This window comes from Antedon mediterranea, chromosome 11 (assembly GCF_964355755.1).
Source record: "Antedon mediterranea chromosome 11, ecAntMedi1.1, whole genome shotgun sequence".
Lineage (NCBI taxonomy): Eukaryota > Metazoa > Echinodermata > Crinoidea > Comatulida > Antedonidae > Antedon > Antedon mediterranea.
In genome coordinates, this window is record NC_092680.1 from 18,378,945 (window position 1) to 18,406,857 (window position 27,913).

At 33.3% G+C, this 27,913-nt stretch overlaps 3 protein-coding genes across 10 annotated transcripts in view; 1 reads left to right on the top strand and 2 right to left on the bottom strand.

Moving 5' to 3' along the window:
• The window catches only part of LOC140061948 (C2 domain-containing protein 5-like), a 38,644-nt gene extending 25,930 nt beyond the window's left edge, over positions 1-12,714 (bottom strand). The window contains exons 1-15 of one of the 4 annotated variants that reach the window (XM_072107970.1): positions 12,650-12,714; positions 11,554-11,669; positions 9,890-9,976; positions 9,582-9,622; positions 8,756-8,801; positions 8,371-8,551; positions 6,802-6,887; positions 6,469-6,599; positions 5,868-6,002; positions 4,755-4,778; positions 3,402-3,547; positions 3,196-3,281; positions 2,252-2,360; positions 1,300-1,414; positions 320-478 (exon numbers count right to left, since the gene is read on the bottom strand). In XM_072107970.1, coding sequence (XP_071964071.1) covers positions 320-478; positions 1,300-1,414; positions 2,252-2,360; positions 3,196-3,281; positions 3,402-3,547; positions 4,755-4,778; positions 5,868-6,002; positions 6,469-6,599; positions 6,802-6,887; positions 8,371-8,551; positions 8,756-8,801; positions 9,582-9,622; positions 9,890-9,976; positions 11,554-11,643 — 1,436 coding nt within the window. In that variant the 5' untranslated portion in view covers positions 11,644-11,669; positions 12,650-12,714. Of the gene's footprint in view, positions 1-319; positions 479-1,299; positions 1,415-2,251; positions 2,361-3,195; positions 3,282-3,401; positions 3,548-4,754; positions 4,779-5,867; positions 6,003-6,468; positions 6,600-6,801; positions 6,888-8,370; positions 8,552-8,755; positions 8,802-9,581; positions 9,623-9,889; positions 9,977-11,553; positions 11,670-12,645 lie in introns of all 4 variants that reach the window. The other 3 variants (XM_072107968.1, XM_072107969.1, XM_072107971.1) reach the window with 3 other exon arrangements.
• A 5,447-nt stretch (positions 12,715-18,161) lies between these two features.
• LOC140062813 (alpha-2,8-sialyltransferase 8B-like) lies at positions 18,162-25,526 on the bottom strand. Its single transcript, XM_072109152.1, has 5 exons — positions 25,427-25,526; positions 23,435-23,527; positions 22,826-22,906; positions 19,765-20,282; positions 18,162-18,508 (listed from the first exon to the last, which is right to left on the bottom strand). Exons 4-5 carry the CDS (start codon positions 20,049-20,051, stop codon positions 18,247-18,249), a joined length of 549 nt encoding a protein of 182 aa, XP_071965253.1. The 5' UTR covers positions 20,052-20,282; positions 22,826-22,906; positions 23,435-23,527; positions 25,427-25,526; the 3' UTR covers positions 18,162-18,246.
• Positions 25,527-26,386: 860 nt separating this feature from the next.
• The window catches only part of LOC140062977 (rho-associated protein kinase 2-like), a 53,561-nt gene continuing 52,034 nt past the window's right edge, over positions 26,387-27,913 (top strand). For 2 of the 5 annotated variants that reach the window (XM_072109394.1, XM_072109395.1), the window contains exon 1: positions 26,388-26,622. The gene's annotated coding sequence lies outside the window, so the exon portion shown is untranslated. Of the gene's footprint in view, positions 26,623-27,913 lie in introns of all 5 variants that reach the window. The other 3 variants (XM_072109393.1, XM_072109391.1, XM_072109392.1) reach the window with 3 other exon arrangements.

Sequence of the window (27,913 nt, forward strand, 5' to 3'; positions counted from 1 at the left end):
CTGGTATAATCCCTACTTTATGTCTCAAACAGGCATTCCCTGGGTATATAGTCCCAGAATTTACTTTTGGTCTAGATGTAGGCCTCTCACTAGCACCTTGGCGCAGCAGATGAGTGTTAAAAGAAATGCTTACCAATCTTTTTTTTCATGAACAAGGCTATCTCCGGATATAGTCACCCCTTCCCCAAAAGTCGGTCCAATTTCATGTTCTATGGGAGTGGGATTATACCCGGATATACGATACTTTGCAAGAAAAGGAAAGAAAACCATAATTCTTATTTTCATGATCATTTTGTATGATATTGTGTGTGTACCTTACCCATCAGTTGCTGATCCCGATGCTTCATTTTGTTCTTTCACAAATTCTGTTCTATCTAGTGACAGGGTTAAAGTGCTTGGTTGATTTGTAGATCTCTGGAGAAGAGCAACATTCACAACAGCTGCGGTTCCACTTGCAGATAACACACATATTTCATCACTAAACAAGATCACAATAATTTGTGTAAATTTGATAATAATTGTAACTACTACTTAATACAGTACTTAGTAATACTTGAATTTTACTAAAACAATAGAAATATATCTGACATTAAAAACATAATTTAGAGGTTTTATACCAAAGAGGTGATTTATTGCACTCTAGATTATCTTATCCTTCGGACTAAAATTTAAGCTGTTGGTTCAGTGTCCTTACAGGCAAAATATTGAAAAAATGACAATGCTGTGGGTGTCAGTGGCTGGATCTCAATGGATACACACAAAAAAAGCGAAAAGCTAAATCAAAATGATAAAGTAAAACAGCCAGAAAAGTTAGCAGAGCATTCGGGCAACACTAGCCCTTCATCAGTGCAAGTGAAGGTACTCGGACAAAGATAGATAGATATATCAGGCAAGCGCGGCCTGAGTGGACAGGAATAAAAAAACAAAAACAAAAGAGGCACAAAGCTGGGGAATAGATAGTATAGGGGTGTAGATAGTATATAGCTTTTGGAGGCGTGCCTTTATAACTATGCCTTTTGTTTGTTAACATCTTTGATTGGCTGATTTGTTTTATTATGTAATTTTGTGACTGATGATATATGTTATCCTTTGTTACAATTCTCTTCACCTGATGATGGGCTATGCCCGAAACATGTCGTAAAAATAAATCTATATTGAGGCAGTTTTAACTTATTTGATCTTGATTTTTTTTTAGTATATAATACATATTTATATATTGCAAGTGTCCTCTGAATATGTGTCCCAAAAGAGGGGTTTTTCTACTGTATTTATGATTTACAAAACAAAAACACAACTAACCATATTGTTGTAGTTTCTTTGTACCCAACTACAGCATGACATCCCATTGCATTGGCATGTGACCGGATCTCTGTTCGTATCTCTCTCCACCACGCATCTCGTGTTTCTGGTTCATCTAAATAATTTTTAAAAAGTGAGGAAAGGTGTTGGTGATGCAAATCAAATACATATTTTAAGCCAAGGGTCATATTGCACTCATAATGTACAATACAATAGTTTCAAACAAAATAATATAACCCGAGGATGGATAATATTTCTAAACATTTTAAACCGGTCAATTAATCTATCTACTGTATATTAAGTATAGCTGATTTCAAAGACAAGTATATTCATGATTGAATTAGTGTCATTGGTTTTTTCTTCTTTCTTTTTGCCATTTTAATAGCTAAAGGTACTATCCATACTGAATGGCACATGGTACCTAATTAACCAATCAAATGGCAGAATACCCAAGGTGTGATATTTAAAAAAAATAATAATAATAAATATTTTGTATTTGTTGAATGAGGAGAATATTTTGAGTCAGAGGCTGACAGTACTATTCAAATTAGTTCATTTAATAGGATTGATTCCCATGAAGCAACATGGTCTTTTCAAAAAGATGATATATAAAGGTCTGTTTACACTATCAAATTTTATGTGACAAAAAATGTGATGTGCCTATATATGGACATGATGATATCATATCACTACCATATTTTGCACATCACACTTTCTTTGTTAAACTAGTTTGATAGTATAGACAGTGCTTAACACTCTCATAGTGACATAAACAGAAGTAATAAAAGCAGATTAAAAAATCTTCAGAAATAAAGCTGTCTACACTATGAAAAATTTTAAAAATGTGATGTGCCTATATATGGACACGATGATGTCATTTTACTACCATATTTAAACATATCACTACCATATTTGGGACATTACACTTTCTTGTCACATGCTAAAGTTTTACCTGGATTGTGAATTTTATCGAGAAGTTTGACAGAACGTGCCGTTACCATGCCAGCTAAGTGAGCAATGAAATCTACTGGAAAGGACATCATTGTGAAAAATGGGTATTCCTATTAAGAGAAAATATATTGAATACACTGTATATATTCAAATAAAAATAACCAGAATTGTACTGGGAAGGTTTTAAACAACATTTAAATGACTTTCAGGGAGGGGGTTGTAGTTAAAGGGAATAATGGAGTTTAAAAAATACCAGAATTATACTGGGAAGGTATTAAATTACTGGAGTAGTATGGGGAACAGTTACCTATTTCTTATAGTGTGTTAAAATACAGTAGTGGACACGGCTTCAAAGTGGTATATCTGATTGGCCATTATGTCCATTATTAGATGTTCTTTCTCCAATGTTAAATGGTCTTTCTCCAATGTGCCTCACATATTGCATATTTTGATTGTATTGACTCTCTATTAGTTTATTTTTTGGGATTTAAAGCAGGGAAATTCCCTCATTTTTATTTACTTATTTTTTATTTAATCAGTATAAAAAGACTCAAAATACAACTCATAGTTGAAATAAAGAGCTTACATAGGAAAATGATAATTCACATAAAACAAAGTTAAACGAAGAAAAAACTCATTAGGCCTATGATACAGTAATAATTAAGATGAAATTAAGAAGTGAATGCTTCATATTGTTAATTTTCCGGTGTTGCCTATATTGTTACATTTTTGGTGAAATTGTTTTGTATTTGTATGATTTGTATATGGATGTAACCGCCGAAATAAAGAAATGAATGAATAAATTCAATTCAATTCAATTTCTTTATTGCTGCAAATGTCATCAAGGGCTAATATCCGCTTAAACATACAACATCATACAAACATATACATATTTACATTTAAAATTGTTGTTATCATTATTACGATTTAGAAACAAGTTCTTACCAGTAAATCGGTATTCATTAAAGGAGGCATAACCCTTGACATTCGATGACCTCCACTTCCGCTACTTCCACCACCAATGCTACCGGCTATAAAACAAGCACAAATTGTCCCATTTAGTTTGTGTCTTACTGGATGGATATCCAAAATATCATAGTAACTATATAACTAAAATTACATAAATTGGCGTTAAGGTTTCACTTCCTTACTCAAGTCATTCTCTGAGCCATGATGTCTGATTGGGACACCTTTTGTTGGTGATGGGGGTGCCCCACCTTGCCACGTCTTTGCTGTTCCACCAATAGACTCATATGATCCAGTCTCACTTTGGTTATCATGAGACACTGGAGGCAACCTGTGAAACATTTAGAAAAGAATTTGATTAATTGTTTAATATGATATAACTTTAAATTCAGCTGATATTAATTATAACACATCTAAATTTATCATTGCCATTTGATTAGTTGATTTCATATCATTATAATTAACAGGTGATGATGGAGAGAATATTTTCATTAAATGAAAGTTTTCTTCTAATTTAAACTGATAAATATCATTATTTGTTGTTATCATTATTGTATGGTAAAAAGTAATATATTCACTAAATTCATTCAACAAATACAAAACATTCATTATTTGGTATTGAAGACACCTAATATCCTAACAAGATGGTTAGAACCATTTATCTTAATATCACTTTACCATTGAATGGAATAAACTGACCGAATTTTGTTATTTATTGATACCAAATCAGTCAATCAAATGGCAAGGATATACCTTCTTAGCAGTGTTAAGCTCTGTCTACACTATCAAACTAGTTTGACATAAAAAGTGTGATGTGCCCAAATATATTGCAGTGATATGCACAAATATGTAGTGATATGACATATGACATCATCATGTCCATATATGGGCACATCACATTTTTTGTCACATAAAGTTTGATAGTGTAGACAGAGCTTATAATAAACAGCCTCTTTTTTTTAAATTTTTGTTGAACATGATTTGGTAAAATATACTAACTATGGATTTATTTATTATATCATGATGCAATCAAGAAGCATAGGTTAGGACATTCAAACAATATTAGACGAATCAATTCATATTCAAGACAAATTATCTACAGACCATCCAACTTGGAAGAATGAAATATCAGAAGGTTTTATAAAAGCATGTCCCAACTATAGAGGGTGCATTTTGAAAAAATACACCAAACTATAGAGGGAGGTATTAAACAATTTAAAGATATTAGCATCTATTATGGTATGGTATGTATGCATGTTTTTTTTATTGTATTGAAAAAGAACCAAAATTTAAAAAAACATTAAAAAAATGAAAAGTAAAAAATAAAAACACTGTTTACCTTCCTCCTCCAAACCCACCCCCAATATATACTTGATTGAGAACATTCAAACTGTATATTATGACTTATAACTAACAATAAATAGAACAGTGTAGGCTAACATGACTGACGCACTTTACAAACAACATACCATACTCTTCACATCTCAAACAAAAAAGCAATAAATATCTTGGAAATGCTACATGCCATGTTTACAAACCTGAAGTTCCAAAAGGGATAGACACTGCAAAAATAGACAATTGTGGTTGATGTTTTAAATACATAGATTGAATATTATAGTTTGCATGCTAATAAAGCCTATTCTACAACTATCAAAAAAAATTTCAAACTTGCGCAACAAGAGTTTGGCAAGAAAAGTGTTCCAAAGTTTGCTAAAGCCCAGTCTACACTAGCAATCTTCAAGATCTGTCTACACTATCAAACTAGTTTGACAAAAAAAGTGTGATGTGCCCAAATATGGTAGTGCCGGATGTCATCGTGTCCATATATAGGAACATCACATTTTTTTGTCACATAAAGTTTTGATGGTGTAGATTTCCAACATTTGCTAATGTGCAACTTCAGCAAACTCCAGATAACTAGTTTGCAGATATTTTAAGTACTTTGAATCTTAAGTATTTTCAGCCATCTGATCCTTCCAATAGGACAAATTGACAGCCTCTAGTAACTGGTCTAACCGCCCTAAGCGCACTCTATCTAATTTAGCCTCAACAACCATTCATCATTCTTTTGAAACCTAACCCTATTGTCTACCCTTCCTCCAACACAGCAAATGAGTTAAGATAATAGTGATGGTTATGGTGATAATGATATAAAACAAAATCATACCTTTAAATAAAATATTTCAAAATAATTACAAATAAAGTTTGAAATAAACAAGCAGTACAAATTTAAAAAAACAAATTAATTAATTAACATAATTGTTTAGATACAGCAGAATACCCTCTCAAGATCAAAATATTACAAAAATTTATAATATTGGATAACAAATCTATTTGTTTCCATATGTAAAGGTTTCCATGGTAAATAAATATTAGAAATGGAAGAAGCAAAGTTGAGAATGTTTTGATGCTTCATTTGTAATTCTGAGAAGTTTAATCTTGAAGATTGTTGTAGCATACAACCAAAATGTCGAGACATTCTCAACATCACATTACTTCTTTTTCCAAACACATGGTGTAACACAACAACTACTTTTACAACTTTTAAGTCTGTTTCAGGACTTTTTGATTTTTAAGTTTGCATCTGGGAATATGGATACAAAACAACAGGTTTAAATCGAACAGTCAAGAATACTGAAACAAAATCTTACTCTTTATAGAAGTCTTTTGGCGGGCTAAGTGATGTGGGTGAGAGGGGCGTATCCATCTTTTGCAGTAATGCCGCTGTACCAATACCTCTAACCACAATTCCAGATTCTCCTTCTAGGTCAAAACACTGCCAGTAACTATAAATAAACACCCACAAGTATGTTTATCCTTATATGTACAATAATTGTGTTGGGCGGAGATGGGTGGTAAAATTATATTATATTACTAATATTAACAATACTGGTACTGGTACTGGTTCAAATAACCGTCTCACAGAGACATCTGGTAGCCATTGACTTAAAGTTGGCATTTGGATGTGTTACTTTTAATGTACAGTATCAGGGTGACTACTACCAAATTGCACAGTCACAAAACAAAAAACAGTTCATATATACAGTTAAAACATTGCTGGGAATTATAAATTTCTGTTGAAGCAATGATCAATAACATAATTATAAGAATAACAATCTTTTTCTTATATTCTAAAAGTGATGCGGACACACAAACAGTAATAATTAGTAATACAAAAAATATATATTATATTTTTGTAAATAACTAAATTTACATATGTTTAGCTAGAATATGAATAAAAACATCACACACCCCAACACTGCATTCCCACCAATTTCAAGAACTTTTAAACCAATCTTTCTCTGCAACTGTCCAGATATCTTTGAAAATAACAACTGTCTTGCTTCATTGGACGCTCTTGGGGTTCGAATTTTATCAATCCACTGAAAAACAATTGAATGAATGAACTGAATAAATAATCAACATTTTAGTAAACTATTTTGTGGAACTATAAAGCTCCAGTATAAACTTGACAAGGTGCAATACAATAAAAATTCTCTCGCTGGAAGATAGAAGAAGGTGGGGGGGGGGGAGGTGTGAGAATACATATTTAAAGAGAATAGAAGCTAACATTTAAAGGCTCACCTGATATTCTGGATCGTCATTGACAACTAGTTCCTCTACAAAACCAAGAACGGCTGACATTGTGTGGCGTGCTGGTACTTGGCTAGCTAAAATATTCAATTAAAACCAGTTTGATATTGTTTTAGTGTTGCACAAGCAACAGATAAAACACACAATTAACCCCTTTCACAATAAGCTGTGAAATGCTAGTGTTACAGAGGTTTGTATGGAGAATAAACACTAATAAAGTCAGGTTTGTACACCATTAATAAATAATAAATAACATTTATAAAGCGCAAGAGACAAAGGTTTCGAAGCGCTGTGTTTTCCAAGATCTGTGCAAGTAGTAGCGTGTGATTATGCTTCTCTGAAGAGATGAGTTTTGAGTTTAGTTTTAAATGTGATTACAGATTTTGATGAGCGTATTTCGAGGAGTAGAGTGTTCCAGAGTTTTGGGGAAGCGACAGCGAAAGCACGATCACCGTAAAACCGAGTTCTGGAACGGGGTCCAGGTTTAAGAAGAAGTCTGCTGGATGAACGAAGCGTAGAGTTTGTTGACAGAGTAATGATGTCACATATGTAGGCTGGAGCACATCCGTTGATGGCCTTATATGTCAGCAACAGGATTTTAAAACGAATGCGCTGATCTACAGGCAACAAGTGTAAGTCACGTAAAACGGGAGAAATATGTTCATGTCGTTTAGTGCCAGTGATAAGTCTTGCGGCGGAATTTTGGATTCGTTGAAGAGGAGACAGGTAAGAAATAGGTAGGCCGTACAGAAGCGAGTTATTACAGTCCAGACGAGATGAAACAAAAGCATGAACAAGACGTTCAGTTGATGTTTTGTCAAGGTACTTACGAATCTGGCCGATCTGGTAAATTCCAAAGGAAGCACCAAGGCAAACATTACGAATGTGTTCTTTTAAACCGAGGCTGTTGTCTAGTTGGACGCCAAGATTTCTGGCTGAGCTGGAGGTAGAGACACTAGTATCTCCGATATTGACCAAAGGAAATGATGATGCCTCACGGAACTTTGAATGAAAATGGATCATTTCAGTCTTGGAGTCATTGAACATGAGTTTATTTTGAATGGCCCACGAGCGAACATCAGCGATGCATGATTCAAGGCTGTTAACAGATTCAGAATGATGTGTAGGTTTCATGATTAAATATAGTTGAGTGTCATCTGCATAGATCATATGACGAACTTCCGGGTGGGAATCAATGATGTTGCTGAGTGGTCCAGTGTATAAGATGAAATCGAGTGGACCTTTTACGGATCCCTGCGGTGAGAATGCAAGGTTGAGAATGTCTCTATTTAGAAACATGTAGTGTACCACAAACCAACTTATAACAGTAATTTTCAAATGTCAGGTGTGAAATTGTTTAAACAACAGCTTCCATTAGGTTAATCTGTAAAAAATCACTACGGAAGTCGTAAAATGACCATTTAATACCAACTGAGACTGTTTGAATATAGTAATATTTACTTACAGCTATAATTTGTCCAAGGCTATGACTTGTCAGATGTTGAACAATTCATTCTCACAAGTATTAGAGAAAGGTACTTACAATAAAAAAATACTCACTACTAAAGAATTGCACACCACAAGATGATTGGCGAAACTTGTTAAGGTCAGGAAAGAGCTCAACAGACACAACTACCTTCATTTCACCTCTAACCCCATGCATAGTGTCATAGATTGGAAACCAACCGGATATGTTAGAGGCACCTTCATTCCATAAAAGAGGATTTAAGTCTATATACAACTTTGAAAAAAAAGATGAATAGGATTTTAAGAACAAGAAAAACATATTTATCCATTCAAACATCTGTACGTAGTGTGCATCAAACTCCACATTTATTTTTGTCATATCTTCCTAATAAAACAAACGATATAGTTTATATTCATTGAATAAAGAGAATCATTTATTATTTGTATATTATTATTATTTGTAGAATGGCTGACTTACTTTTCCAATAACATCATGAGAACTATATGTATCATAATCCATTACTCTATAAATAAAACCAAACAAATTAATTTATACTTTACCAGAGGTCCCAAGTTGAAAAAAACGAAATTTGTTTTAATAATGGGCATCAATATAAACAGTGCTAGGAGTGTTTATTGGGAATGTTTGTTTTGAGAAAATGTTGTTTAATTTCAGTTATTTTAGATGAAAAATCTCTACTCTAGGCCTGTAGCTAGCCTAGGCCTAAATCGGTGGGAAATAGCAAATTTTCGGGTAGGCAGGGATCTGCAATTAAAATCAGGGAAAATCGGAAAAACCTACAAATTTCGGGGAACTTGGGACCTCTGCTTTACTGTTATTAGGTATATTAAAGGACAACTTAACCGAGGACCATATGTTTACAACGTATCCTATTAGGGATGTATATATGATTTCAGAACAATCCCAAGATTAAGGATATCGCCGCACGCGCTCTCCGTACAGTCGTCGCCGTAAATTGCTGTGAGGTCACAGGTGCATCTCAAAATCTACTTAATGAGTCCAGATAAGCAGAAGAAACAATAAAAAAATCAACATTTATGTTTTTACGATATATTTACTAAGTCTGTTTACTGTAAATTTTGACGTCACAGCAATTTACGGCGATGGCTGTACGGCGAGCGTGTGCGGCGATATCCTTAATCTCGTGATGGTTCTAAAATCATATGTACATCCCTAATACGTTGGTAAAATATGTAAAGTTGTCCTTTAATTTACAGGTACAAAATAAAGGTATATTTCTATAAATCCCTTGTAAAATGTAGAAAGATGTCTTTGCCCTTACCTTAATTGTAATGGTTCATCTTGTAATTCTTCATCATCAACCTAATTTATTGAACAAACAGATATTTTAAATATGATTTTATTTACTCATTTTATTTATTTCTTGAATCGGCACATCAGACACAAGTCACTGACACCACTATTCAAGGCACACCATTAACAGGGTACTTTATTTTGAGCTAAACAAAGGGAAATATATGTTGTATACACTTAAATTTATTCATTCATATTCGTTATTAAGATAACACTGTTTGAAGGTGTCATGTCATGGGGTTTGACAGTAGTTCAAAACAATTAAACATTCTTTACCTCAAATTTAAACCAGTCTGTGTTCCATTGTGGATTTAAAGATTTTCTAAATACTTCTGTTTTGTAAACACCTTGACCAAACTTAACCTAAAAAAATGACATGAATTAAAATGTTGATTAGGCTACCCTGGTGAAGAGGCAGAATAATTTAACGCCCTTTGAAGGAATAAACATGCCCAAAGGCGCTTTACATACATGGACGTACACTTCTGAACTACTATACATGCTTCCTCTCACGTAATGTATGTTTGTTTGTTAGCAGGATTACTCAAAAAGTAATTACAAGATCTTACCAAAATGAATATACGGATAGATATGTGGTAAAGGACCATTCCATTAAATTTTGGGACCATTTGGGACCATGGTCCCAATTCTGGACCACTTTTTTAGTATACAATTCAGACCTGCTAGTGTTAAAAGATAGGCCAGAATTTTCCAAAAGCCGGCGAGCAGTCTTAAAGTAACAAATAAACTAAAATTGCATTTTCTCGAGAACTACTTGTCCAAAAAACTTCATTTTTGTACAAGAGGCAAGAGTTATAACTTGTGATTTGTAAATTTAAAACATAATTCGATTTAATGTGCACGTTTTTTGATGCGAGTAGTTTAAAAAACCTATTTCTTTTCAAATTCACTCGTTTGATTTTCGCGTTGCTGTTCTGTTGTTAGTCAACTGAAGCTATTGTTAATTGAAAGGCTTGTTACATAACCATTACACCAAACTCGCATACACATGCTTGTTTGTAGTGAAATTAGCCTAAATCACAAACAGCATTAAGACACACACAAATATATATATATTTCTTTTTTACCGGAGAAATCTTATGCAGGGGAATTTTACAGTAGGCGGAGGTATGCACTCTCGGAGTGTCTTTCTAGTTGTCCTTATGCGAGAAGACTCGTGCTAGTTTATTCTTTGAACTTTGCAAACCTAAGACCCAGCTACCTGGCTAACGCAGATACATTGCAAACACGCCACCGAGCTTGCCAACTATATCAAGTAGCGGCGGACACGTGTCGCTTGTGTCTGGAAATAACCGTTACGCTCTGACAGAAAGTCCAGAGGAGAGTTTGTCCAGATGTTTTTAAAAGACCATTTAGCCCATAATCAAGTCTCTAAAGAAAACACTTTGAATAACCTTACGACCTTTCCCATCGTTAAACCAGGAGAGATTGACACTATTTAAGTACAGATTTTACATTGTTATCCGTCATAGAAATACCTTATTATACCATTAATCACTTAAACACCCCTGGATCAACTTAGGACCAATCAGAAACACCACAGTTGATGTAATCACATAAGCTAATGAACTGAGCCAATATACCCCCAAGTTTCAGAAGAGCCCAGACACACCTCACAGCCACTTCTCCAGAAGAACATCTACACTCACACCTCACCGACAGCATCACTGTATCATCTGTTCCTTAGTTAGTTAGTTGCATCATTATTATTGTATCATCAAGTTGAAGTATTATTGAATAAACAATATATGTGTTACTACAGTCAAGCGAATAGAGTCTTCATTACAAGTCAGTACCTCAACTTAACACTATATTACACAATGGGAATTAGGATCAAATAAAATATGTGGTTACTTTTTTTTTATTGATAAAGTGTATCTTGTGTTGACAGTAAAAACATTTTTTGTTAACAACTATACCTCTACAAATGCATCAGCCAGGTCACTGGCCCTGTCCATAACAGGCAGATCTCTTGCAGCCACAATGCGCACTTTCAGTTTTCCAGGCATCTTGATGTATATTTACAGATTGCAATCTGAAACAAAAATCAGAGTTAGAAGTTACTTTATCCATCCATTTTATATTTGACTACTACTAGGCAACGGCTATCTCCGAAAATTTCTAATATTGTCCTGTCGCTTCCAGTGTATTTGTTGGCCTTGTTTGCCGAGAAAAAATGCAAAGCAAAATTGTTAAAAATCAACACAATAGTTCTATTGACTTAGCCTATTATTTATAATTAATCTAGACTAGGCCCAGGCTTACTGTACGTAACAATAATTATTGATAAACTCAACATCCCATTTACTTATGGTGCACCGGTGAATCAATTATAAATTTAATTAATTTGCCTGGACCCGATCGTCTTTTTTTTATTAGAATGGGGCGCCCTCTAATCGTCTAATTATGTTGGGCCTGATCGTCTAATAATAATAATATGGTCAAAGTTAATTTGACGGCCGATCATATAATAATAATAAAACAATCGCTAGGCTAGGGCCTAGCCTAGCCCAGTTTGCTTCGATTTTTCAACTAGGCCTAGCCTATAGGCCTACTAGACTCAGACTAGGGCCTAGCCTAAGCCTTAAGGCTTAAGCCTATATAGGCCTATTCTATATACTGTTAAATATTCTTCTGTCTGATACATTCATAATCATATAGCACTAGATGGACCACTCAATTAGGCCTGGCCCTGGCCCATATAGGCCTACTGTAGCTCCTCTAGTTAGGCTATAGTATTAGTATTAGTAGGGCTAGCCTAGCAGGCCTACTTACCTAGGCTAGGCCTAGCTAAAGGTAGGCCTCTAGGCCCTAGTTAGGCCTAGGCTACCTAGCTAGGCCCTAGGCCTACTCTAGGGGCCTACTAGGCCTAGGCCTAGCCTATAATAGGCTAGGCTATATAATGTTGTTATACCCACCACTCATTCAATACAGATACTTTATCAAACCTACTCACTGGTTGTCTATTTTTAATCAATTAATAATAATTCAGAGAGAAATTCATCACCCACCTACCTCATCAGTTGTTCTAAATCATCGCTAGGTCCAGGCCTTGCCAAAACGTATGGAAGGCCTCTAGCCGCCAGGCACCTACTCCCACCAAAGAACTTCGGCGATTTGTAGAGGGCGCTGTTTGAAATATTAATAAAACTCCTTCTTATATCACATGCCAATGTTATAAAGTCGTTTTTTGAAAGTTAATAGAGTTGGTGCGCTAACCACTGCAGTTGGGAAGAGTAAATTTAATAATTAATATATAAAAAAATTCTAAGCGGCATCTACTTGATTTATTTGTTTTTTTTTATTCACCATAATAGTATTATTACTACCTTACAGGCCTTTACAGTTTCTGGGGTATTCAATCTTCCCTGTAATAAACAAGAGGCAGCCAATTCTGAAATTGTGGAATTATGGTGGTAAACTTACTTTTTTTTTTCATGTAGGCCTAAAAAAACTGTATCTCCCAACAAATTGGTCCTGTTTTTCCTGCTATTCAATCCTGTAGTCCATAGTATACAAGTGCTGTACTCTGATGGTTGATCTGATTCTCAGACTGGTCCAGATATAATCTGTTAACTTTGAAATTGTATAATTGAGATTAGTAAACTTATTTTTGATTATCTTTCCACAAAAAATGAGTTGTGCTGTTTTTTATTTTTTTTTTTTGCTATTCCAACCTTGCTGGATGTCCTATCCAAGTGCTGTGCAATGTATCTCTGGTATACCTACCTTTGTCTGGATGAAAAATGCATTGAAACTTAAACCTCTACGTTCTTACATGGAGTAATGGTTCTTAGCTACACTTAATATAACTTAGCTACACACAACCTGCAGTGAAAATTTACTATATCAAGATATAATGCCACCTCACACATTATATAAAGTAAATAAAAAAGCAACCTGATTTGAAATGCATTGAAACTTAAACCTCTATATTCTTGAGCTACACTTAATATATCTTAGCTACAAACATACCACCTGCCGGTAAAATGTACTATACCAAGGTATAATGCCACCTTACACATTATATAAATGAATTTTTTTTAAACCTGATTTTAAATGCATTGAAACTTATTCTTAGCTACACTTAATATATCTTAGCTACACACAACCTGCAGAAAACATTTAATATACCAAGATATAATACCACCTTACACATTATATGAAATACATTTACAAAAACATAACCTGACCTCTATATTCTTAGCTACACACTGAATATATCTTAGCTACACACAACCTGCAGAAAACATTTAATATACCAAGATATAATGCCACCTTACACATTATATAAAATGTATTTACCAAAAAATAACCTAAAAAAATACATTAAAACTTCTACCTCTACGTTCTTAGTTACACTTAATATATCTTAGCTACACACATAATACATGCTGGGAAAATTTATTATACCAAGATATATTTCCACCTTAGTCATAAAATAACAAATGTTTGACTATGATGTTTCTGAATTGATTGGTTTCAAGAGTTTTGTATCAGGATGCCAATAAGTCCATATCTGAAGAGAAATTTAAATAAAATGAATTATACCATTACATAGGATATGATGTTTCTTACCTGTGATTGGTTCCAACAACCTTGCATTGGTATGTGCATACTGTAAGTGCTATCTGAAATGGGAAAGTATAAAGAAATTTAATTATACCATTACATAGTATATAATGTTTCTTACCTGTGATTGGTCACAAAAGCTTTTGCATCGGTATGACCATATCTGAAAGGGAAAGTAATAAAAAATGAATTATACCATTACATAGTATATAATGTATCTTACCTGTGATTGGTTCCAACAACCTTGCATTGATATGTGCATACGGTAGGTGCTATCTGAAATGAGAAGGTATAAAGAAATTTAATTATACCATTACATAGTATATAATGTTTCTTACCTGTGATTGGTCACAAAAGCTTTTGCATCAGTATGTCCATATCTGAAATGAGAAAGTAAAAATAAAATTAATTATACCATTGCATAGGCTTTGATGTTTTTTACCTGTGATTGGTTCCAACTGCCTTGCATCGGGATGTCCATATCTGAAATGGTAAAGTAAAAATTAAATGAATTATACCATTACATAATATATGATGTTTCTTACCTGTGATTGATTCCAACAGCCTTGCATCAGTATGTCCATATCTGAAATGAGAAAGTAAAAATAAAATTAATTATACCATTGCATAGGCTTTGATGTTTTTTACCTGTGATTGGTTCCAACTGCCTTGCATCGGGATGTCCATATCTGAAATGGTAAAGTAAAAATTAAATTAATTATACCATTACATAGTATATGAAGTTTCTTACCTGTGTTTGGTTCCAACAGCTTTGCATTGGTATGCCCATAGGTAGGTGCTATCTGAAATGAGAAAGTATAAAGAAATTTAATTATATAGAATATGTTTCTTACCTGTGATTAGTCCCAACAGTCTTGCATCGGTATGTCCATATCTGATTGTTTTCTTGTATGTCAAAACTGGATCTGAAAAGAGAAACATCATGCTGGTTAAATATATTTCTTTGTTTTAGTTTATTTTTTATATACCTTACTATAATTTTTTTCTACAATTTGACAAGGTCCCCCAAATTTATTTTGCATGCTTTCTGTTTCATTTTACATTTTACACAATAAACAATGATGTGTTAGTATACATGTAGCATTCATCATCATGTGTATGCATTTAACTAATAGTTCTGCTGAAGAAACCTCAAGAAACCTAAATTGTCTGAAAAACAAAAGGAAGTGCAGGGGGAAAATTATTCTTAATAATGTGTAGTTAACATACATAAAAACAATAACATATACTGTAAATGGCAAAACATTTATTTGTGTAAATGTAAAAGGTTACAGAAATATGTGCAGAAAGCAAAGCTACCTAAAATCTAACTGCAAAGAAGTATGATGAATATTCGGGTTGTGTGATTTTAAACCTAAACATTCTTACTGGGAAATATAAGGATATAAATTAATATTACTTATCTGTCAAAACTGTAGAGAAGCACAGCATAAATGAATGATGATACCATACCAGGCAGCAATTTAAAGACTGGAAGTAAGACCTGGAAAAAATATAATAATAAATAAATAAATATTCGTCCTTAAATAAAGCAAGTAGGCCTATTGTAGACTGTATTATTATATTATTTTAAAAGTTTTAACCTATTCAATTTAACAATACCTTTTCCCTTATTCAAATTATACAACTCTTCATAAGAGCCCGAGACTCCTATCCCGCGAGTAGATTGGGCCGAGTGGAAAAGCATGACTACGTACGTTCTGAACACCACCAGTGAACGGCTAAACAGACGATAATAACAGTTCGCGGTGATTTACTTTTTATAAAACATAGCTTAATATAGGCCGAGTTATTTTAACTAACAATTGAAAAATAAACTATGTTAATGAAATCTGTGTTGTAAAAAGTAATAATGAATGTGTTAAAATTAAAAATCAACAAATTAGTAGGCCTAGGACGACGTAGAATCACTTACAATTTCATAATAGGCTACGTACGAGTCGATCGAGGCGAAGGTGGTTTATAAATTCAACATTTTCTGTATAAAAATGTCGCAATAAATGTGATACATAACTAAATTATGAGCTAGGGCCTACTAAAAGTCGATATTGTAATCAAGAACTCGTGGTATTTTTGATTAGTGTATATTTTTAAACAAATAAAATACTTACCTTCTCTCTCTTTTTAGGCTCCGATGTTTCTTCGCCGTCGACTTACAAAAATGGCAACGTAAGTCGGTCATGTGACTAAAGTTAATATGCAAATTATTAGATGAACTTATACTAACTGTGATTGGCTAAATCGTTGTCACTCTTGTTGCTGCCACTCGTTGATTGGTTATTCGATAATCACTGTTGCTCCCGCGTATTCTGAACTTTTTCGGAACAACGATTGGCCAACTTTTTTACAGAAACGCGTGTCTGTACCCAAGCTCCTCCCCGAAAGTTTTAAGAACTTTTAGTAATTTAGAGGGCGCTATACATTGTGGAAATGCAGAGCCATATATATGGCTCTGTGGAAATGTTGCCAGGACCATACAATAATGTTTTATGTTGTTATTATGTTAACTCAAAACTCAAAACGCCTGGAAAAAGGAAGTTATCAAAATTACTTCTTCTGTTAGCTTTAGGGTGTCTAGATGTTTGAATTAGTTTGAGTTTGGTGGTGGTCGGATCGTCGTTTCGTAAAATCTTTTTTTTTTTTATTACTTTTAATTTTAAAGTTATATAGTCAATTTGTTTTAATTCATTTACTGAAACTTAATGCAGATTATTATTAGTGGATTTATTTGCTGAATGCATATATCTAAATAATAATAAGAATATTGTTTACAACTATTATTATTAAAATGTTTTGTTCACAATAAAACAAATAACTAAATTAAATAAATAATATTTTTGGGCAACAATTTTATAATCTGTGTGTTTGAATTAATCAGGGCAGTTGGAATATACTCAAAACAAATTGTTAAAAAAAATAACTTGAAATGCTATTTTTCCTAAATTAATAAATCTATAGGCCTATAGGCATTACAATACCTTACTTGTATCATTTACGAATTTACCGTATCTTGCTTTATAATCGTTGTATACCGTATGTTGTTGTTTCAATATGTTAAGATAATTACAGATGTCAGGATAGGTTTTACGTTGGAAATAGGCAATACTTAATTTTAATATTTTTGTTTCAAAATATCAAATGGCATCAACAGTTCTCTGGTGTCTCCGGGGTCCCTAAGCTTCCAAAATATTGAATACATGTTGGTATATAATATGATGGAAGTAATACAGAAAAACATTAGGTAATTCTAAAATATATATATATTTCCGTCTATATGTGAATACATATTTTATATTTTATTTAGATAATATTATTTTTTAAGCAAATAATGTTTGTAGTTTTGCTCTCCTGGTAGTATTGTTTTTGTTATACTTTTATATAAGTCCATCAGTCAGAGTTTCGAATTTTTGGAGCTCCACGTTATGTTATGAAACTCCAAAATATCTTTTACCAAAAAAGTCTAAGTACAGCCTAGACGTGGACACTGCTAGCTTAACTCGTTAAGACTGCATTGTTGAGTCTATTCTATGTTATTGTTGGTATAGAAGATTGTTTTATTAAAAAATAAATGTTCAGTAATCGAAATCAATGAAACGAGTACACTATAAATTATCCAAAATATGTATGTGTGTAAATACATAATATTAAAGCTCCAAACTATTTTACATATTCTTACATTACGTTTAATCTAGATTATCCTTTCATTTTATATTTCGGGGATACAATAACACAATCAATTATCCACATTTTCTTGTCAGGCACTATTCGCATACACTATGATTTCTGGCAGAAATGTTGTCAAGTCGTCGAGCTTAACTTGATCGATTATTCTATAGGTCCAAGTGACGATCTTGTGCTGAACAATTTTTGGTAACGGAGGACTTCATATTGAAGTGACACTTAAAAACATGACATTGAAATTACTTGGTAGGCTAATTTTTTCGAGGCTAAATAATTATAGCAATTTATGTTGAACATAGCACAATGGAGTAATACCGTATTAAATATTAGTCGTAAACTCAAAGAGTGTTTCCTTGGTTACAATCGTCTGTTATCAATCTGATAACGCCTGTTATGTTGAGTTTTGTTAATGTTTTATATTCACTGTTCATATCATGACTATTTTTAAAGGAAACTTTGTCGTAGTAATGGTAGGTTAATTGACGACCAGATGGTGATGTTGAATATGGATAAAATCCATAAAGAGTTATGTTTCTACAAAACGTTGCGGCAACAGAGAACATCATTAACCCGGATGAAGCACGCTTGATATTCCAGAACCTAGAATATAAATTAAAGTGCATTTAGTATTGCTTGTTTCATCAGTAAGCCTTAATAAAGCATTATAATATTACTGACTTTAACAAAAGTACTAATGATCATTTCCTGTAGAATTCATGTCATTGGCCAACATCTAAACTTAATGAAACTGAATGGAAGGAATGTACATAGGCCATATTGTCAAGTTGTGCAATGAAAGTGTGTCTATTTACTTGTTTGGCACAAAATGAATTCTGTGTATATGGAATGACTTATATCGAGAAAAAATTAATTTTGTCTTTACAAAATAAATTTTATCTACACAGAGTAAATTCTGTCTACATAGAATGAATGCTGTCGACACATAATTTATTTTGTTGACACAGAATGAATCATGTTCCAACAAAAGAAATTCTGTTCAGGACATAATGGGACTGCTGGCTCTTGTAGTTACAGTAATCGTATTACTTTAGCAGTCCCTGACCAATTCATCTTTGTACATTGTATATTATGTTTTGTTGGTCAAATAAATAAATGAATTAATATTCTGATTAAACAGAATGAATTTTGTCTGCACAGAATTGTTTTTGTCCGAATAGAATCAATTGTGTCGTGTCACATAAATGTATTTTGTCGATTATCATTGTTATACCTCATTATACCCGTAGCAAAAAGGATTCGTCTTTTAAAGTTGCAGGCGGAAAAATATGGAGTGACTTGCCAGCAGATATAAAACATTCACCCACGATTATGTCCTTTAAAGCTAGATACAGATCTCATTTCTTTTCATAACATTTAACTTCAAGTTTATATTTTTTGTTGTTATTATTATTATTATTATTATTATTGTTGTTATTGCTATTATTATTATTATTATTATTAATTGTATAAATATTTAAATTTGTATTCGTTTTTGACGACAGGATCACAATGCAATGCAGTTATTTCTACTTGATTGTGTATAATCCTGTATAAATATTAGTTGTTAAATAAATAAACTAATTAATAAAATTAGTTGAATTAGAAATGTCCCGAACGGCGCCCCGTTAAAAAGACCATAATATCATTTCGAGTTTTGAGGATATCTTCAAAATACTAGTATGAATCCAAAGACAAATCACTCAATAAAATAAAATGGCAATGTTTTGAGTAACAGTGACTGGAGCATTTCAATGGGAATATACAAATAAAATAAGCAGAAAGCTGTAAATTAAAAGATAACTTATAACATCAAGAAAGGAAATGTAGACCGTTCGGATAACACCAATCCTACTTACCCAGTTGTTGACATTCTTCCAGTGGGAAACCCGATTCGTATAGGCAATGACACATTTTTGACAAATTCTGATAACTTATAATATTTTTTTTGACGGCTACTTGGAGAGAACACTTTTGAAAACCACAGTATAGTATTCTTAGTAAGTCTTTTAAATTTCTTCAAATATGTAGGACGACACGTAGCATTTTCGAGGCACATATTAATTTGACTGACTAAAGCACTGTTAATAGACATCAGGCTTGTCTTTGTACCAACATCATTCTCAAAGCCTTCGGTTGGTGCCATGTTGTTTCTTATAACAAAGTCATGTTCATCAATTTCCTTGCCACAATGACTATGTTTTAACACTCCTGAATTGCCTACAATAGCGCATGTGTTGTATGTCCCTAAAGGAGGAGAGTCTTTTGGCGGGTCTTTCGATTGGACCAATTTTTAAACATGTCACTATGTAAATTTCCATCATAAAGTAGAACACATAATTTGGCGTCAAACCGTTTATATTTCACGATCTTCTCTCTGTAGAATAAAAATAAGTATTATTTTGTTTACTCAGTTTCTATAGGTTTCTTACGAGAGATGGTCGATTATTAGAAGCGGTTCCTTAACAGAGTTGGTTGCTTATGATGTGTGGTCGTTTTAGAAAGTTGGTTGCTTACGAGAGGTGGAAAGACTGATAACTAAGTAATGATCGATGCTTGCACATGATTAATTAGCTGGCGATAGTAACTACATAATCTGGGAGGCAATTTTCGTTACTACATAAGCTGGTGTTGATTTTTATTTACTACATAAGCTGTTTATACATAAGCTGGAGGTTTTACTACATAAGCTGTTGGTGTTTATTATACATAAGCTGGAGGTTTTACTACATAAGCTGTTGGTGTTTATACATAGGAGGTTTTACTACATAAGCTGTTGGTGTTCATACATAGGAGGTTTTACTACATAAGCTGTTGGTGTTTATACATAAGCTGGAGGTTTTACTACATAAGCTGTTGGTGTTTATACATAAGCTGGAGGTTTTGCTACATAAGCTGTTGGTGTTTATACATAAGCTGGAGGTTTTACTACATAAGCTGTTGGTGTTTATACATAAGCTGGAGGTTTTACTACATAAGCTGTTGGTGTTTATACATAAGCTGGAGGTTTTACTACATAAGCTGTTGGTGTTTATACATAAGCTGGAGGTTTTACTACATAAGCTGTTGGTGTTTATACATAAGCTGGAGGTTTTACTACATAAGCTGTTAGTGTTTCTACATAAGCTGGAGGTTTTATACATAAGCTGTTGGTGTTTATACATAAGCTGGAGGTTTTACTACATAAGCTGTTGGTGTTTATACATAAGCTGGAGGTTTTACTACATAAGCTGTTGGTGTTTATACATAAGCTGGAGGTTTTGCTACATAAGCTGTTGGTGTTTATACATAAGCTGGAGGTTTTACTACATAAGCTGTTGGTGTTTATACATAAGCTGGAGGTTTTACTACATAAGCTGTTGGTGTTTATACATAAGCTGGAGGTTTTGCTACATAAGCTGTTGGTGTTTATACATAAGCTGGAGGTTTTACTACATAAGCTGTTGGTGTTTATACATAAGCTGGAGGTTTTATACATAAGCTGTTGGTGTTTATACATAAGCTGGAGGTTTTATACATAAGCTGTTGGTGTTTATACATAAGCTGGAGGTTTTACTACATAAGCTGTTGGTGTTTATACATAAGCTGGAGGTTTTACTACATAAGCTGTTGGTGTTTATACATAAGCTGGAGGTTTTACTACATAAGCGGTGGATTGTTCTACATTGACAGACGGTTGTTTAGTTGGCGTTTTCTACATTAACGGTTGTAACAGCGCGGTAACGGTAATAAAAATATAGAATCTATTATTCATTTAATAAACATAATATTTAATGAACATTTTACACAACGCGCGGAGCGGACGGGCGGTTTCCGTTGAGGATAGATACATAACAGATTCTACGTGGGACAAGCTAAGCGGTTTTCCACTTACCGTTACCGTCTGTGTAATACATTGGCCTTAATACAGAAATCACCTGATCAATAGTTACAAAGTAATACATAATGTATGGCATATTCACGAGTAAAATATGATCTATTATTAATGATAAGGAATATAATAATTGTTGATTTTGTGTGGATTCTCAGAATTATTATTCCGAATAACTCGGTAACAGTCTTTATGTTGTCTTCACTACGGCATGTAGTTACAATAAAACTCTGGGATACATACTAAGGATGTTAATTAAGTCTAATGGATGTATTACACAAAACACGACACAAAAGACAATTGAATGGCTCCATCTTCAATCGACTATGCATATTTGTATTCGCCCACATGCCAAACTCCAACGCCAATATTAAGACGCTTACACAAAAGAAATATTCATCATCATTGTCATTAACTTAATAATTTTTATAAAGAATGTATTATATTCTTAAAAGAAAATGTGTGTTTTTCTCTATACCAATACTTAATAGGCCTATGTACGGTGGTAATTGTGAGTCCTAGTTCGCATAGTTACATTACTTTTTAATATTAAACATAATAATAATAATAATAATATAATCACTTTACTTGTTTTAAATTGTGTCTAAACTAACAAAGTGTGATATACCTAAATATGGTAGTGATATACCCAAATTTGGTAGTGATATGCCAAAATATGATAGTGATATGACATCATCATGTTCATATATGGGCACATCACATTTTTTTGTCACATAAAGTTTGATAGTGAGTCCTGTTCCCAGTTCGCATAGTTTTACAATACTTCTTTAATCTTAAACATATTATAGATATTTTATAATATAATAGCTTTATTTTGTTTTAAGCTCTGTCTACACTATCAAACTTTTGACAAAAAAAGTGTGACGTGCCCAAATGGTAGTGATATACCCAAATATGCTAGTGATATGCCCAAATATGCTATTGATATGACATCATCATGTCATGGGCACATCACATAAAGCTTTAGAATTCTAGTCTATAGAACATTGTATGTCTGGATCATTATTTATTGTTACAAATTTACTTACTTGAACTTTAATGAAGCTCGCAAATTGATATGCCTAGTAAACTTTTCTGCTAGTGGATTAGGCTTATGAATTTCAAAGTTTCTGAAAAAGTAATTGAAGAAAATGGAAAACTCATGTTATTAGCCAAATACCACTAAGTATGTAATTGGGATGGACAAGGGGTAGTTGAATATGATATATAATTATTCCTCTTTCTTATCGGTGTGAAATTTCCAGTTACAAACATTGATTGACTACAAAAGCTTTTTTATTAAAAAAGAACAAAGAAGTAGAATTATTGGTTTCACTTACATAATTATGAAATGTTTATATTTTTTATTTATACATATTAATAGATAACTTGTTCATTTTGGCATATTACAAGGGTGGGTGCGTTATGTCTTTATTTATGTAGGCCTAAATTGTGAAAAAATATGTATATTTATAAATATTTATTTCTGCTCCTTCAATATTATTATGTGTATGTTATTGTTAGTGTTATTATTGTAAAGGTAGTACAACGTTTTTTTCAGGCTCTGCCTTAGTTGTACGTCCTCCATCTTAATTTGTATCCTCCAATAAAGATTGATTGATTGATAAATCCATTTTAATTACAAAATCACCACTTACGTTGTGTTAACTTGAGATGCAGTCCTCTTTTGTGTGTTATCGTCATTTTCGTCGGAAGGTCTTGTTTTGTATAAATAATGCATGTTGCTGAAACTGTGGTTGTAAATAATATATGATTAAAATTAATAAACTGACAGATGAATAGAACAGCTTTCAATAGATAAGTCGCCTTTCTGTTTCCATATCTCACCTGTCATTGCGTGAATTAATATTACGTGTTCATTTCGTGCCTAGCTTCTGGATAAACCAACAATAGCCCATGCTCTCCAGAGGGAGGGCTGGGCTACGAAAGTAAAAAGTTTCTAGAACACCCCTGTATAATGGACTAGTCCGAAACCACGCCGTTATGTGGGAACGTTTCAACGTAGCGCTGTCATCATTTTCACTATTGATTTGTGTAGTTTCCGGTGCATTATAAGCATTCAAAACAATGTTTCGATTTTTTTGTTCATACAGTGATGTAGGTTTAATCTTTTAAGAACATTTCACAATAATATTTATATATTAATGTGTCGGAAAATCCTCTCTGAAAACTATGGCGCGCCAAGCTGTCATTTAAATTAAAGCAATAGAGATATCTAGTTTTGTTTGGTTGTTCTATCCTTGTGCGTGAGGCGATAATTTGAATCGTTTACGGTTATGTGGTAAAACTTTAAGGGGACACTATAATAATACCTGGTGTTTCCTAAATTGGGACTCATCATATCATTTCAATCTCCATCATTCGATCACAAAAATGTGTCACCTGTATTATAGTGGGTTGTCCCAAGGAGAGAGTTACTATAATAATACACAAATAGGCCTAATATATAATAAATTGAATTAATTACCAAAATTTAGTTTTAAAATATTGTTTTGTTCGTTTTGCTTATCAACCAATGTTTGAGTCTAGAACATGAGTTTTGTCATAGAGAGTGTATAATATCTCTATGATTTTGTAGACTATTGATTTCATTTCTATGTTTATACATTATAGTTCACTATAATATCTCTATGGTTTATAGTAATGTGTGCACGTATCAGTGTATATTTTTATAGCTTTATTCTTCCCCGAACATTATTTATAAATCGCGTTTACATTATAATCTTAATTACGTTTAGAGGCTATGTACATGAACCAATATGGTTTCATCGTGGCTCCTCGGAGTGGCATTACAAGTTTCAATATAAACTTTGCTTAAATTTCAATATCGTATAAGTTATTAATTAAAACAATATCTAAAAAATAGAATTTCTTCTTTTTAATGTTTTATTTTTTTTTTCTGTTTCGTGGGAGTCACCCACATTTATTCATTCTGTTATACGGTACCTTTTACAAACAAATATTAGTACTAAGAGGGAAATTTTTCATATAGACTATGATATACATTTAATAATCTAAATTGCAATCATATTGATATTTTTAATGATCTATGATGATCTATGTTTTATATGTTTGTATACAGTATATTTATATCTGTATTTTATTGTTAACCGTTTTTTATGTTAGTGGCGGTATTTATCGCTGTTGGTTTTGATTGAATAAAATAAAATAATAAATAAAATATTATACATACATTTTTTTGTAAAAATATAATAAATTCCATAGAGAAGTTAAAAAGGCACTATATCTATACATGTACATAAAATCGATGGAGTAAAAGTATCATTTAAATTTACTTTATATTAAGAAATGTATTAAAAAGAAGTAGGTGTTTCTTTTATTATTATTTTAAATCAGTACTCACAATTTGTATGTTTCTTTTTTCTTTTGACCTTATTTTACATCCATTACAAATATATAAACCCATACACACATTAATAGACCTATTTACATTCACGAATCAGTTTAACCTAGTTTCTCTATTATATTCTACATTTTATATTTTGGCCTTTAACATTTTGTTTTATTCCACTATTTCTAAACCTTAAAGTTCTGTTCTTACTATTTTGGCCATTTTAGTGTTTTAAATACATTACATGCATTGTTGACAAAATCACAAAGTTACTTACGTTGTGTGAACATGAGCTGCAGTCCTCTTTTCAGTGTTATTATCACCATTTTTCGAACGTGTGTAATTGTACTGTACGTTGCTTTGCTTGTAAATAATACATATGACTAAAAATGAATAAACTGACAGAATGGAAAGAACACCTTTCAATAAACAGGTCGCCATTCTGTTATAAGTAAGTAATTTCCATATCGCGCACGTGTCATTGATATGGTTTACGGTCCTACATACTAATTTCTTTACATAGCTGGCGCTGTCTCACGGAATTTGCTTTCGTTCAAGCTTGTTCCCACTCATTAGGCCGCAGCGCAATTCAAGGGCGCATAAGAGCGACGTAAATGATACCAGTGCATGACATCTCCTATAACAGAGCGATTACTGTAAATAGATAGTGATTATTATTTATTATGATGCCAGTTGACTATGCATTTATGAACGGTAGGAATCGCAAAGATATCTCTCTTTGAAAATAAAAAAAAATTATTTTCCATTAAAAAAAAATAATTCGAAACCAGATAAAGCTAAGAATACTTAAAACAAAGCATACCCGTTACTCCAAAAATAAAAGTACGTACACGACTCAACAGCCGGTAGTCTATTTACGTGTATATTAACCTAGACATAGATAAGATGACCGGTTAGCTCAGTGGACCGAGCGTTGTGTTTATAACATGAATGTCATTCATTGGTTCGAATCCCATTCCGATCAATTGAAGCATCGTGAAGTTTAGTTTAGATATAATGGGTAAATTTTGGAAGAAGTTAGGGACATGCGAGGGGTATGTGTTTTGGGTTCACAAAATAATACGATCGACCCCGATCACATCGTGCTAGAAACAGGGGGAGCTGCAGACATAACATTTATTTACCCAGCCACCTGTATTCGATCTCGTAAATTTTATGTTTAGCGCCCTCTGTTTTCAGACACCGCACATTTTTTTGGAAACATGCATGACGGGAAGCTTCCGGTTCAAAAATGTATATTTTTTTGTGTAATAAAAGTTCAGCGTTCATCCCATCTAAGAAGTTGATGGATGGTGTCTAATTTGGAACTTTAATGTTTGTTTTTATTTTAACAGCTAATGTTGGATTAATATGAGTTTAGTTTTACCTAAACTTTTTCGAAGGAGGTGATCAGACGCTTGAAATATAGTTTAGGAACGTCGAGGCTCTAAGGAATTTGAAGCCTTTCGACAGGTAACGTAAGCCAGGCCTCCTACCTGTGTGTCCTAATAATACTCTAGCCTAGACGTGACACCCTACTATTAGGCCTATAGAGGGCCAGGCTAGGCCTGTAATTTAATAGCATATACTAGAGGCTACACTTGTCCCAGCTACTCTAGGCCTAGCCTACAACAGACAGTAGAGTTATGAGTGAGAGGAACAAGTGATTAGTAGTAGCTAGATTGGATCCGCTAGAATCCAGATTAATAAGACTATAGAGATCCAACAATCATTCACAAATTTATTCAACGCCGTGGACGTGGTGGAGTCCGACGTGGTTAGAATGGTTTCCGGCACCGGAACTCAACTGCCCACCGTTAGGGAATCCGACATGCTATTGCGCATGCCCAGAGCTCTGGGAAGTTATAGGGATTTACTGTAGCCTAGATAGTCGTTGCGCGAGCGAGAGAGTGATGGATGAAACTTGGCCTATGCCATACATGAATTAATAATTAAAATACGACTACGCCACGCGTTAAAATAATTATAATGATATTAATATTAGTATCAGTATCTATCTAAGAATCGTAATGCTGTTTTTAGCGTTGCGACCCTGACTTCCCGAACAGTTTTTTCACATCCACGCGGTGGCTGCCGTCAACAAATCAACTTGTGATTGCATGTTGTTATGTACAGTATAATGCGTTATGAAAAATCATAAAACTAGTCATGTAATTATATAATTCATAATGATATGAAGTTTCATATATGAATGAAGCAACCACTTTTTAATTACAAAATAAATAGGCCCCATTGGTCACGTCTAACTGGTACCCCTAGCCTAGATTAGTGGATCCCGTATTAGTAGGCATCTAGGCTAGTTCGCCGTGTGGCGCAGCTATGAAATGATCCATCGCTGTTGATAAGTATAGAGTCGCCGATTACCTCGCTCTGGGCATGCGCAATAGCGTGTCCGATTCCCTAACGCTGGGCAGTTGAGTTCCGGTGCCGGAATCCTAACCACGGCATTAAATTTTATTACCATACAAATACTGGTCTGCTTTTTGCAATTAATGGCCAGTAAAAAAACAGTAACACTCTAGGGGCCTAGCTAGGCTAATAGAAGTTTAGTAAAACTAGCCTATTAATAATTATTGATTGAGATTCAAATCTTTGTGGGTACCTCGGACAGTACTTCCTGGAAAACTGCGATTCTACGGCAAAAACTGCTGTGGCTGATGGTGCTAATATTTATCCAAACTATTTTTTAATTAGTTGTAATATCTCTGCCTCACTGATATGGTCAGTAAAATTGGCCCAGTAG

Coding starts and splice junctions, on each gene's coding strand:
- LOC140062813 (XM_072109152.1), bottom strand. CDS start 20,051: ATGGCACCAACCGAAGGCTTTGAGAATGATGTTGGTACAAAGACAAGC. Junction 18,509..19,764: donor GGAAGAATGTCAACAACTGG/GTAAGTAGGATT, acceptor TTTATATTCTAG/GTTCTGGAATATCAAGCGTG.